At 35.0% G+C, this 13,899-nt stretch overlaps 1 protein-coding gene and 1 long non-coding RNA gene across 3 annotated transcripts in view; one reads left to right on the plus strand and one right to left on the minus strand.

Moving 5' to 3' along the window:
- Window positions 1-7,501, minus strand: part of LOC133520521 (protein timeless homolog) — a 35,991-nt gene extending 28,490 nt beyond the window's left edge. The window contains exons 1-6 of the mRNA XM_061854995.1: window positions 7,008-7,501; window positions 6,745-6,928; window positions 5,605-5,739; window positions 4,330-4,586; window positions 3,824-4,021; window positions 1,269-1,451 (exon numbers count right to left, since the gene is read on the minus strand). Coding sequence (XP_061710979.1) covers window positions 1,269-1,451; window positions 3,824-4,021; window positions 4,330-4,586; window positions 5,605-5,739; window positions 6,745-6,928; window positions 7,008-7,261 — 1,211 coding nt within the window. The 5' untranslated portion in view covers window positions 7,262-7,501. The remainder of the gene's footprint in view (window positions 1-1,268; window positions 1,452-3,823; window positions 4,022-4,329; window positions 4,587-5,604; window positions 5,740-6,744; window positions 6,929-7,007) is intronic.
- LOC133520522 (uncharacterized) overlaps window positions 1-13,345 on the plus strand; it is a 101,305-nt gene extending 87,960 nt beyond the window's left edge. Inside the window, exons 1-4 of one of the 2 annotated variants that reach the window (XR_009799769.1) lie at window positions 8,353-8,371; window positions 10,070-10,140; window positions 11,873-11,926; window positions 12,612-13,345. This is a non-coding gene — a long non-coding RNA (uncharacterized LOC133520522). Of the gene's footprint in view, window positions 1-8,352; window positions 8,372-10,069; window positions 10,141-11,872; window positions 11,927-12,611 lie in introns of those variants that run through there. The other variant, XR_009799768.1, reaches the window with a different exon arrangement.
- Window positions 13,346-13,899: the final 554 nt, after the last annotated feature.

A 13,899-nucleotide genomic window follows, 5' to 3' on the forward strand; every position in this document is an offset into this window, starting at 1 on the left:
AACGTGTCCCAAAACTCAACGATAAGCCGGCACCAGAGGATGGAGCTGCTTATGATTAGTCGAGAAAAAATAAGGAAAAAAATATATCTCAATTATTTTAGAAATTACAGAAAAAAAATGAAATTCATTGAAAATCGACATCCCTAATGGTATTTTTAACGACCATGTCTACAAATATTCAAATATTACTGTTTTTTATTTTGTTTTTGGAAACTTCAGTAGCCCTGCTATCTAACACAGTTCTTAAAAATACCAAAATACATGTAGTTTTTTCACAAAAAATAATCAAAATTCATTTTGTCCCTACAATTTTGAAAGATTGTTTCTTACAGTCCACTTTCAATCATCATGGTGTAAAAAAATAGTATCGACACCACTATGGCAATTATTTTCAAAAGTTGACGCAACTAACCAAGATTCCAAAATGGTATAATACTTTGGGAAACCTAGTCACAACAGTCAGTTTGGGTACAGTAAAAGTGATTACCGCCAACATTAAATAATGTCGATTCTTGTTTAAAAATTCGTTGTTTTTATTTGTGACTAGGTTTCCTAAAGTATTATACCATTTTGGAATCTTGGTTAGTTGCGTCAACTTTTGAAAATAATTGCCATAGTGGTGTCGATACTATTTTTTTACACCATGATGATTGAAAGTGGACTGTAAGAAAAAATCTTTCAAAATTGTAGGGACAAAATGAATTTTGATTATTTTTTGTGTAAAAACTACATGTATTATGGTATTTTTAAGAACTGTGTTAGATAGCAGGGCTACTTAAGTTTCCAAAAACAAAAAAAAAACAGTAATATTTGAATATTTGTGACATGGTCGTTAAAAATACCATTAGGGATGTCGATTTTCGATGAATTTCATTTTTTTTCTGTAATTTCTAAAATAATTGAGATATATTTTTTTCCTTATTTTTTCTCGACTAATCATAAGCAGCTCCATCCTCTGGTGCCGGCTTATCGTTGAGTTTTGGGACACGTTGTATATCTGTTCTTATGCTGTAGGAACTTGTATGTGTAAATCAAGATGGGCAAAAACTTTTTATAATTTATTCTATTTCTATAAGTGAGGACCTGTAATTGGCTCTGTAATTCTATTGGAAGTTCTAGATATATATATAGCGCTGTTGGTTTTCCATATACTAAAATAAAATAAAATATCGACATACCTGCCACAATGTAATAATTTAAAAAAAAAATCGAGTCTTGGAGCAAAGTAGGCACATTTTACGGCAATGAACTGTTAGGTATGTTCTCACCTGACCAAGCCAACTTGAAAATTATGTCCCCTGTTGAACTCCATGAAGAACTTGACGGCCCACAAGTAATACGATTCGTCATTCTGCTGGGCCTTGGACCGCACCAGCACATCCTTTACGTAGTGCATTAGAGGGTTGTATGCACTGTTTAGGAATTCTATGCAGAATTCCTTTAAAAATAGCCTGTAATCATTGTTTACGATAATACGCCAACAAAAAATATTTTAAATAGGGTTTCTGCTCAAGAATTCTCGAGGCGCGAAAAAAAACTCAATGCCTCGAGAACTCGAGAAATAAATCTCTTGTGATAAGTAAAAGAATCGGCCAAGTGCGTGTCGGACTCGCACAGGAAGGGTTCCGTACCATTATCTATAAAAACGGTCACCCATCCAAGTACCGACCCCGCTCGACGTTGCTTAACCTCGGTGATTGGATGAGAACCTCGAGATTGGAAAGAAATATTTATTTTATTCTGTACTAAAAAGTATTTGTTCTTATAGCGGCAACAGAAATACATAGTCTGTAGAAATTTCAACTGGCTTACTATCACAGTTCATGAGATACAGCCTGGTGACAGACGGACGGACGGACAGTGGAGTCTCAGCAATAGGGTCCCGTTTGACCCTTTGAATACGGAACCCTAAAAAGTAAACACGCGATAACACGTGATGTGTCTATAATGTATTTCATTAGGCAGTTAAAAAAATGTAAACAATGTTTTTATTTAATAGTTAACCAACCAAATAAAAAAAACTGCCTTGATCTGTCCCCTATCGTTCTAGCTTCAACCGGTTTTCAGGTTTTGTCATTTAAAATTGTTATATTTTTGCCGCGACTTATTTTTCATTAAAAAGACACGTCAAGATCGGTTATCTTCTTTCTAATACAAAAAAAAACGAATTATATGGCCATGTAGTAACAAACATTATAAAACTAAATTACTATTAATAAATCAAATCATCCCGATATATTCCTATTAGCAAAATAGCAGAATTTTAGCAGCTTCATTGTTACGTTGATTGTTGATTGTCGTAGTAATATTACGAAGTAAAACTTCTGTAAGTTTAATATTGTTGCCTATTAATTTACCATGTTTGTTTACATTTTGTTAAATACCTAAAGAAATATTATACACTATCACACATAGTTCACAAACATAGTTAATTTTTATTATTATTGATTTTTTTAATTAAGTGTAATTTATGGTAATTAAAATTTACCATTTCTTTCATTATTGATCCCACCTACGACTCGTATGAATCTAATTTGTAACAAACCAAAAAAATTAAAAACATCATGGTGTTTTTTTAGTTTCAAAATTTCTCGAGATACTCGAGAAATCCTAGTCGAGAATACCCGTGCATAGAGAAATAAAAAAATGTTGAGAAACCAGAAACCCTAATTTTAAATGATTTAAATAAATAACCTTAACCTGTGAATGAATTCATACTCGCGGCTCTGGAACACCGGCCCAATACTCAGAACTGGGCTATCAAGTCTTATCAGATTGCGGCACATAAATATTACTATAGACTTCTAAATTGTTTTTTAATATTAATTTATTTCGACTATCGTACAATAATCCTCGATTTAAGATGCATTCATCGGCAAGACCAAGGCTGGGAAACGGTGTTAGAAATAGCTTTCACAAGAACGCGAACGTTTTAATAACTTTATTGTAACCTAAATAAACCGGTTTATTTGACGAGCGACGAGATGGCCAGTCGACTAGGTGGTGTACCACGTAAACAAAGACACCGACATAGGAATAAACCGGTTTTTATTGTTCTAAACCGGTTAATCTGACAAGAACTTTACGGAAATTTTTTCCTTAAAACCGGTTTTAGGGTCGAAACCGAAATTAAAAGGCTTTGCGCCAAGTACATGTACAATCGGACCAAATGTATGAACGGCCTTGTGCGGCCGCACTTCGCCTCGCCGGTCGCGTGCTTCTAGACCGCGGGCCAGAAGCATATATCGTCAGTCATCGCCTCCCGGCTGATAGGTACTTTGTCAGATGATATTTTCGATGCTATCATGAATTAAAAGCACAGTCATCCGGTTGTATCGCGATGTAAAGACCGTCAGTTGATGGCATGAACATGTAAAAAATAAACGCGCCTTATCACTTTACCGCAAAGTATGCGTAATGTGTAAATTGCGTAATTCGTTTTATGATTTGTTGTTGTTATATAAATTATCATAAAAAGGTAAAGCGCTTATGTTTTACATGTTCATGCGATCAGCTGACGTTCTTACCATCGCGATACAACCGGCTGACGATTTTTTAAATAAAAAATAATAATAATAAAATCTGAACTATCATTTGACAAAGTATCAAACAGGAGGCGATGACTAACTTTTTTTTTTGCGTGTTTCGGTGGATGCCATTTCTCAACCCACCAACGGAGCGGCAGCTGACGTCCACGAGGATTCATCATACATAGCCGTTAACGACTAAGTATACGAGTTTTCACCCGGGAGGCGATTGGTCATGTAAATCTGTTCCTTGCTCGCGGTCTATCAGGAACATTCGTGTTAAATGTTGGTCTTACCGAATAGCAAAAGCTGATCTTCTTTCCATAGTCCCACTTTCAGCCGGTCTGCGATTTCTGGGCTTGACTAAATTAGACTTTTTACCCCCGCTAAAGTCTAGGTTAGAAATCTTGTTCAATGGCTTCAAACAGATGATTTCATTTTCAGATATAGATTTCATGTTTTGGACTACGTAAGTACCGCCAAAACGAGAATGCCTAAAAAAGTAAGTTGTATCGTAATTAAGTTTATATTATATACAAAATAATACTTAATATGTGTATAGTTTATCAAATTATTGTAACTGCAAATTCATCGCGCTCTACAACGCCTTTTGTTTGGTGGAACCAAAATACTCGTAGACTTAATAACCAAGGTACTGTATAAATACAGGTCCATATAGCTATGTCTACTTTGGCTGACAAATTTGTGTTCACATTGTATTCAATTGTCTATTCTGTTTTTATTATTTAAAAATCAAATTTTACTTTTTAAGATATACTGCACAATTGGTTTTTATCCAAACCTTGATGTTGAAAACTGCTTTACTTTATTGAGCCGCTGCTTATTCTCTGACATCCTTATAGTGAGTAACTCTTGTTCATCCCTCAGTTTCTCATCCGCACTCCGCTGCAGTGCAGCATCAGCCAAGCTGGTGGGATTCTGTTCTCGCAGCAAGAGGGATATGATCTCTAGGATGTGCATGAAATATTGCTTTTCATTTTCTGATGACATGTACAGGATTATATCTAGTATGCCTGATTGATTTAATGCCCATAGAACCTAAAACATCATTGAAATATAATATTTGATGTTGAACTGAAACTGAAAGATGTGATGTGGCTGTCTAAAGTAAGTTTACATAAGGAAAGTAAGTACACAGATGTCTGATAGACATGTCACTCTAATGTAATTTTTTTGAGTCAAATACAGGTCTCTCTTTAGATGAGTAAATGTGATAAACATGAACTGCACACTAAATTAAAAGTAGGTTTAAGGAAAACCACATTAAAATATTTTTTTATAGTTCTCTATTATTTAAAATAACATGACACAAGAGCAGGCAGCTTTTGACTAACATTTGCAATGTAAATAGTTACATACCGAAAAAAATGCACAAAATTATCCAGATAATATGTGTAGGATATTCCATACAAGTAGGATCCATACCATACAGTAGCAAACTGTAGGGATGATACAAACAGGTTTTTTTGTGGTATTTTATAAGTCATTAAGATGAGTACTCATACACAAACAAACTTAAAAGTCTTGTTTAATTGGCCCTGTAAACAAGTCTGGCAGTCAGGAGTCGCACAACAAGATAGAGTCAGACCAAGATAAGTTGGCAGCGGTTTTGAAAGCCCAGACAGTGAAAGTGTTATTTTTAACATCAAACTTCTTTGAAATTATGACATTTACTTAACACTTGCACAGCCTAGGCTATTAAAATCGCTGCAAACTTATCTTGGTCTGACTCTACCTTGTGTTTCCTGTTACTAACCAATTAAATTTAAACCTTATGTTAAGACCATGACAACCAAGAACCGTGGGGAGTGGCATAAAATTAAGGATGCCTACACCCTAAGGGTAGAGATGACTACAGAGAAGAAGAGAGAGAAGTTAAGACTATAGGATCGACTCTAAGTTTTCATCTTCTTTTTTAATCATTAGTTCAATCTAAATGCAACTGTTTTCCATTAAACATTGTCAAAAGTATTTATAAGTTGTCTTGTATGTGAAATTTTTGTAATTTCTTTAGAAAATAAAGTTTCTTAAAACCGAAGGGCACAGTTCCTCTTACTTGATCGTGCACACTGGCATCATTTTCTGGCCGCCGTTCCTTGTCCAAGTCTGCGGGCACATGGAGCACATTTCTGATGAGGATTAGTATTCTCTCGATGATCAGTCCTGTGTCTTCATCTCGTTCACTCCAGTCCTAAACATATATGCACAAAAGTAACATACTCAACAAGTGGATATAGAAAAAAAAAATGCTTAATCTCATACACAAAATTAGATGGAGTCATACCCTATTTTATATGTGTTTAACTTTAAAATGCTGTCAGTTTACCCTCATATCTAGAATTAGTTAGTTTTTTTTGCATTAGAATAAAGGTAAACAATCTCGACATGTATTTTTAATGAAAAACGCTTTTAAAAAATCAGTAACCCTTACTTATGAAAGCAAAATAATGTAAATGATTGTATATGATTTATAATTGTTACATATTTGCCTTGATTTCTATTTTTCATGAGAGTTTTTCAATAAAAAGACATGTTAAAATTGCTTACCTTCTTTCTAATGCTATGATTTATAATTGTTACATATTTGCCTTGATTTCTATTTTTCATGAGAGTTTTTAATAAAAAGACATGTTAAAATTGCTTACCTTCTTTCTAATGCTAAAAAAACTAACTATAGAATCAACATATTATGTATGTGATAAAACTAAGAATATTAGTAGAATGTGGAGAAGTTGATGTTGATCAAGGGAAGGGGCACATGATTAATACATAACATTACTCCTTGAAATTTTCTACAAATCCGCCTAACATATGATGTACTTGGCATTTACGGTTATTTTGTAATATCGAATCGAAAAGTAGAAAAAACACATTTTTATTTTTTCCAATATTTTTAGTTCTTTCTATGGAAACTCCAAATAGGGAACCATATATAATTACTAAACTAAATTTCTTAATCATCAACAACATCAACTTCTCCACATTCTACTAATATACTACTATTGGGACAGTTTTGCTCCTAAGTGTATTTATTTCCTAAAAAGTTTTAATATTCAACTCCATTGACTCCATAAAGTTTTAATTTAAACAAAATATTTTTTTGACATGTGTTAAGGAGTTAAGTGCAAAGAGTAAAGTATGTATATAGGTTAAGTGTCTTATGAAGTTAAGTGAATAAGTAAACAAAACCACTTACAATTTCTAGAATCTTAGTCAACTTCTTTGCAAAAACATTCCAAGTTTCAACTTTAGTGAATGCTTCTTCTTTATAGTACTGCAGATGGAGTAATATCAGCAGATAATTGTGTCTGGCGGTTCGCTCAGTTGGCACTTCTTCTCTGTACAGCAATAGCGCTGGGTTTGTTAGGTTAACCAGAAGTCTAGAATAAAATTACAGAATTATAAAATCTTAATTGGTTAAACTTTATGAAGTACTTACTATACACTTCGAAGTATTACCTGAGAGTAACGTCAAACAGTTCTGTATTTTCCCAGTGGTCAATCAACATCGGTAATAGATCAGTCTGCAACACTTTTGTTTGACCGAAATGTCTGCGAATTTCGTGGTCCTCGCCATCACGACGTAAGTATCTTATTAAGTCTTTTACCGTATTAAGGGTGTAATCGTCTATCAAGTACTTCCCGGTCCTCTTGTCGAACGTGCCCAGTGCATTGCACGTAGCAGAAAGTTCTGCAGAGAGAAGTGAACTCATTTTGCTTTGGATATGCTTAGCCGTAACTAAAAACAAAGCTAATTATGCATTACTGGCGTCTATACTCCGTAGTTATCACATTTAAAGCACTTTTAAAGAATTTATTTGCACATTCTTCTTTCAATACAATGACATTATGACAGCCAGATTGACTTTCAAAAGCCCGCGAAATTAAGTGACTCCATGCGTAATGTCACACGAACAAACGGTAAACATTTAAAATCTTCATAAATAATTACGACTATGAAATATTACTAAACGGTAATCAATCAATACATAAGTATTTACTTGTGCACATCTATTGCTACAGTATTTAAATAAATTCATTAGTCAATCGTCGTTGTGATCACACTTTGCGTGGATCGGAGCTCCCCTTGTTTTTATGTTCCAAGCTACGCAAGTTTCGGTTGATGAAGTTTATATATTATAAATAATATCATCTTGGAGATATAAATGGAGAACGTAAACTAAATTGAACCTTATCACTGAAACAGAAAGGTGTTCTTACCAGACTGGAGAAAACGGTCCACTTGAGATAGCAAAGGTGGGGCGCAGGCTGACGCAACTAGGAACAAAAAAAGTTTTGTATGGAGCTTGTTTCGCAAATCATTGCCAACGAAGAAAAAGAAAACGTCAGTGCTATTTATTCTGTGAAGTTTACATCAAGTCAACTGTCCGACTAATTGTTTTGTTTGTTATGAAGGATTCAATGTTTTGTTCGGGTATTTCGTGTAATTAAAAAAATCAAATCATAGACAGCTCATTTCACTCCGTTAATAGCTCGTAGGTTCTTAGCTACTCTAGCACTACTCTGGAGAGATTTGGAACTATTATTTATAGCTGACAGCTGGACACTTGCAACAGTTCTACCATAAGAGATGTCACTCCTCTTAATTCCACACTCCTTAACCTAGTGTCCGCAAGTCTAGGGGAAAACGTCGATTCACTACATCTTATAAAACTACTCCAAAACTAAAAATTACTGAACGGATTTTCATACGACTTCCATCTATCAATAGAGTGATTCTTGAGAAGGCTTAGGTATATAACTTGTTAAGGTTTTGTGTAAATTGGTTGAAATATAACGATGTTGTCGGAAAAAATCACGCTGTAAGTAAATAACTTAGTGTTTGTTTTGTTCAACCTAAACTTGATTATGTTTCGATAATAAAGTACCTACTTACTATTGCCTAACTCTCCTCAATTTATGATATCTACCTCAAGACTTACTTAACCATTCCTTAAGCAAAAATATAACCGACGTCACGAAAGAATAATATGCCGCAAATCTCGAATCCCCTTTTTTTGATGCCGGTTAAAAAAGTTATAATGTATGGTAGGTTCTCTGATAACATTTACAGTGTTAGAATATACAGACTTAACACTAATTCTTAAGTGCAAAAAGCTAAAACCCTACTAAACTTTCGAGGACTTATTCCTTTTAACTTCATCCCTCTCTGGCAGTTTTATAAATCTTTTTGGACACCAATATAATTTTACTCGTGGAAAATTAGACTCGGCCCTAACTTTGTGCTTTACACCTCAGAAATACTTGACGAAGGGGCTTTTTTTCAACAAACCTTTTAAGGTGATGAAATATTATTTTTCTGTGCTCAAATGTTTTATTTTAAAATTGAGTTTATATGCTACTTTAGTAGTACATGAGAAGGGCAGATTTTAGGCATATGTCTCACTGGCAGTTGTTATTTATGATCGCTGATGACTTTTCTTACCTACTGCCGGCGCGACCTTTTACTAAAATTAGTTACTCGCAAAGAAAAAACTATCAGCGATCAAAAATATCTGGCGTAAATTACCCGTTTGCGTAAAAGTCCCTCGTTCTGTTCTACCCTGTACATATCGGTTAAATATGGCAACATTTCCATAAGATACCGCTGGGATTCCCCGACTCATCTCATAATTATATTACTATAATTATGGCTGATTCCTTTATTACGTAGGTATACAACAATATACCTACGCACAATCTATCTAGTTTGTTTATCGTAAGGCGGTTACACACTGGTTAAAATAACAAGTACCTATTGCATATCAGTCAGTAGCATATACAATTTCATAGACGAATACCTTTTATTTTCTTATGAAACTGAAAAAAAAATAGGTCAGTTGCCAACACTGGAGCGGACAAAGTGCTCAAAAATTTCTACACCCTCCAATACCTTTACAATAGTGGTGTGATCAGATATTTTAAAGCGTTTGGCCGCCGATATTTTAAACTAAATTGTAAACTTATATGTGATCTCAGTAATATAGCTTGCCATAAGGACGAGATTTGCTTGTATCTTTATACGAATAACTTGTCAAGGTGTCTTTATGGCAAGCGCAAAGTGAGTCATTTTGCCGGTTTCGGTCACATGTCTGAGTAAAAGGGCCGGCAACGGGGCAACGGGCATTTACCACTCTTGGACTTGCAGGTGTCCATAGGCTATTGTATCCGGTTCCATAAGGTGGGCCACATTTTTGCCTTTCAGGATCTTTTTCTTTATTGACTTTATCAAGAAATGGTTCATGAAGATCCTTATTCGTTTCAAAATACTTGACTTGTATACTCGTAACGATAGCCTAAGCCACAGGGTTCAAGCTAAAAAACATCACCCCACTTTACGTGCAGGGGAGGTGCCCTAAAAAACTTTTTTATTGTTTTAATTTCACAATTGTTGGTTTGATAGATTTACTTATAAAACGCGATCCTTTACTCGCTGGTCTGTACCGAGCCTAAAGTGACGCAGCGCGCGCGCATTCGCGCAGCCACTTCGATATTTTATTGCGAACTCTTTCGTATTTCAGTCAGACCGCTCCGAGCTGTGCGTGAAACCGACCGTCGAGCAAGTGCAACAGAGCGAATATAAATATAAGAAGTAAGTGTTTATTCACATTGTATTTACTCACGCGACATGTTTCGTAGAGTTTAAAATTAAGTAGGTACCTCAAGATGATAGTGGACAACAGCTTCTCCATACAAACGTAGTGCCTATTTTCTTCCCTGGATATTGACATTATGGAAAATATTTTCAACACAATTTTTTTGTATATTAGACATATCTATGCCCCTTCGTTTTACTTTTTTTATAATTTATGGGTTATCATAAGAGTTAGGAGCGAAAAATAAATTCCATACAAATTACTAAAAGGTTAATTCTTGTAATAAAAAAAATCGAAAAAGTCAAACGAAGGGACTTGGTGGTGGTTAATATACATCAGATTGTATGAACATATTTCACCAGTTTCACCACACTAGCTTGTAAAGACTCTCTTGATTATTCAAAAACTGATGAGAAAGTTGCATTTTATCCACATGTGGGGCAAAGTAATCTGATGCAAATTTTGAGTTGTTTCCTTATGTTGACTGGTAGAATCGACTTTTAAATGATGATTCTGAATGATAAATATTTAATGCTGTTCATTTAGATTTGTTTGATATCTTGGAGTTAATATTTTCTTCGGGTTGGTGTGGTGAAAAATGTTGTTTCACTCGGGGGCTAAATTTGTTTAACCCTCGTGCCTTGAAACCCTCGCAACGCTTAAGATTCCATTTTTCTAACCACTCGCTACGCTCGTGGTACAATTTGGGAATCTCTCGCTTGTTTGGATGAGCGTACAATATTAGCACGAGCGGTTAAACAACAACTTTGCCCCTTGTAGAAGAAATAACTATTTCTATAATGTTAATATACAGAGAGGAAAACGAGGACTATGTTTGTATGGAGAACAGTTAAGGAGACACCTTTCCTTTTAAAACATAGACAAACAATTTTTTAAAGGTGCACGCAAAACATTACCTCGCATTTACTCGTATTTTAGATGTGAGTCATTATGTGATATCTGAAACCAAAAAAAACCGGACTTATGCCATATGTTTCTAATTTCTATGCGTTGCGTCTCGTCTAATCGTAATATCCCTACATCTGCATAAATAAACATACAAATGGTAAACATTGCACTTACTATTAGAAATGATATCATAAATCCCACTACTTTAGATAATAATCCATCATAAATGAAAGTACCTGAAGTAATGTTTGTCGCAAACAAAGCATAACAAATGAATTTTAGACGGACAGGGGAAGCCCCTCAACAGCACCAGAGAGTGTTGCCAGATTTGATTTTTAGGATTACGAGTCAACTAGGAACCCTTATAGTTTCGCCATGTCCGTCTATTAGTCTGTCTGTTCGTCCGAGGCTTTACTCCATGATTGTTAGTTCTAGTTTTGATAGGTATAGGTATTTACCTACACATCTACACACAGGTACTTACAATACTATCATTGTTTGTTACTTAAATATGTATTTATGTAATCTTGCAACATAATTATAGGAATCGATTTAAACTTATTACAGCAGTAAATTTAAAGCTTGTTTGCGATTATAGATAATTTAATCATAGATAATGAGTATGTATCCCAACAATGGACGTGGAAAACCCGATTTTGGGTAAACTGGTTAATCATATCTAGGTCAAACTGTTTTGAACATTAATTATTGTATTAGGTTCCTACGGAATGTTTACCTTTTTCTTTGGTATATTCTCTCTATTCTAGGCCTTGGACGACTATTATTGTACTGTAAATAAATATGTAGCTTATGTTTCAGATATGGGAGGAAATAACGACCAAAACGAAAAAATCAAGACAGGTGCACAAGTTGGTAGGTCTTACTGCCTTATCCTATTAATTTATATTGCCGTATCATATTATGTCGTAATTGAACATGGTAATGTATGTGAATAATATATATTGACTTGATCAAAAATCTTATTTTATTTTAAATATCAGCAAAAAGAAGTACCGTTCTATGGCACCATTCAAGATACGAGTACAACACCTGAAAAAAAAAATGAAATTTCGCGTATCAGTTACAAACTGTCGTCCCTTGCCATAATAATAATCAAATTTATGCCCTATATAAATAATAAATATTATAGGACATTATTACACAAATTGACTAAGTCCCACAGTAAGCTCAACAAGGGTGTTAAGGGTACTTAGACAACGATATATATAAATATTTAAATATACAGAAAACACCCATGACTCAGGAACAAATATCCATACTCATCACACGAATAAATGCCCTTCCCAGGATTTGAACCCGGGACCATCGGCTTCGTAGGCAGGGTCACTACCCACTAGGCCAGACCGGTCGTCTTCGGATATATTATGTCTTCGGGTATTTGTTTTAATATCATTTTCTAGCAACTATGCGCAAGTGTCATTTGTACTTATCCCGCTTCTCGGGGTCTGGTAGGTAGTGTAAGCACCTAATCGGCATTGTTTGCGAAAAAACGCTATTCGCTGTATTCCAGTTCATTAGTTTTTCTTGGTGTGTTTAGGTGCAGGACTTGGTACAGTTGCCGGGGCGACGCTCGGGAGCATCGGGGGCCCGGCGGGGGCAGTACTTGGGGGCATGTGGGGTGGCGGACTTGGCATGGCTATGGGCGGCGCCATGGGCTCCTTTGCTGGCAGAAAGAAATGAAAATTAACATAGCGTTGTTCTAGTGCAGCAGATGACAGTGGCGATCAGCAAACGCACATCAAGGAAAGAATGGTGCCGCTTTTATCGCTTGTCGTGTCATGTTTCAGTTTCGTACTTACATACTAGTTATAAAACGTGACACCCACGGCGATAGACGATAATGAGGCAGCCATATTTACCCTTCAGACCTGCTAGCATGAGTTGCGTTCAAGTACGCGCGAGAACGCAGCACATGCTAGACGGTCTGGACACACTTCTACGGCACAATGATGTGTTGTCGTTTGCTGTTTGTCACCATTATCTGAATGCAGCATAATGCGAGCGAAATCAGACATTGTACCCTAGCATGACTTGAGATATCGCTCGCAACTTCATACTTAAAGTCGCGCTTGACATATTTTTGTGCCAGAATGTATCAATTTTTTTATGGTACTCATTTTATCTATAATTGTGTCTTACAAATTATAATTTCTATTTAGATAGTATGTTTAAATAGTTTTAACGTTCAATCGTTGAAGTGTAACAAGCCCTTGCTTCATAAAATTGCTTCTTTTTTATTTATTAAGTAATAAATACATCTTTTAGAAACCATCTGAAAGTATAAATTAACAATGGACCTATACATATAATATATTTGTACTAGTATATAACGCTGTTTCTTTTCATACTCAACTATTTTATTCTAAAATAAGTTAATATCGATATAAGTGCTTATATTTATTGTTCAAAACAATAACATCAAAAACTTTACATGTAAAGGGATGCAACTTGCGTTTTGAGATGTAATGTTAAACCAAGTCCGTTATTTAGTCAGTGCCTTCGAGTTGCACCGACGTGCCTCTTTTAAAATCGTATCTGTATTAGATATCTTTATTTTTTACTATAATGACTTGGCCATCGCACATAGCGCCTAACTGAACATAGCGCTAGCCCCATTCAACATAACATGCAGTTTGAGTAATACAATACTATAATTATAAAGTTCTGTGTGCCAAGTCATTATAACTATAATTAAAGAAAATAGATATAGAAATATTTATATTCCTGAACACAGTCAACGTAGAAATATTAACTGGCAACTTCCAGCGCTAATACTATAATATTTATAAATATTTCTGTTTTGAAACTAACCATACCTTCTCATT

Source organism: Cydia pomonella, chromosome 8 (genome assembly GCF_033807575.1).
Source record: "Cydia pomonella isolate Wapato2018A chromosome 8, ilCydPomo1, whole genome shotgun sequence".
Taxonomy (NCBI): Eukaryota; Metazoa; Arthropoda; class Insecta; order Lepidoptera; family Tortricidae; genus Cydia; species Cydia pomonella.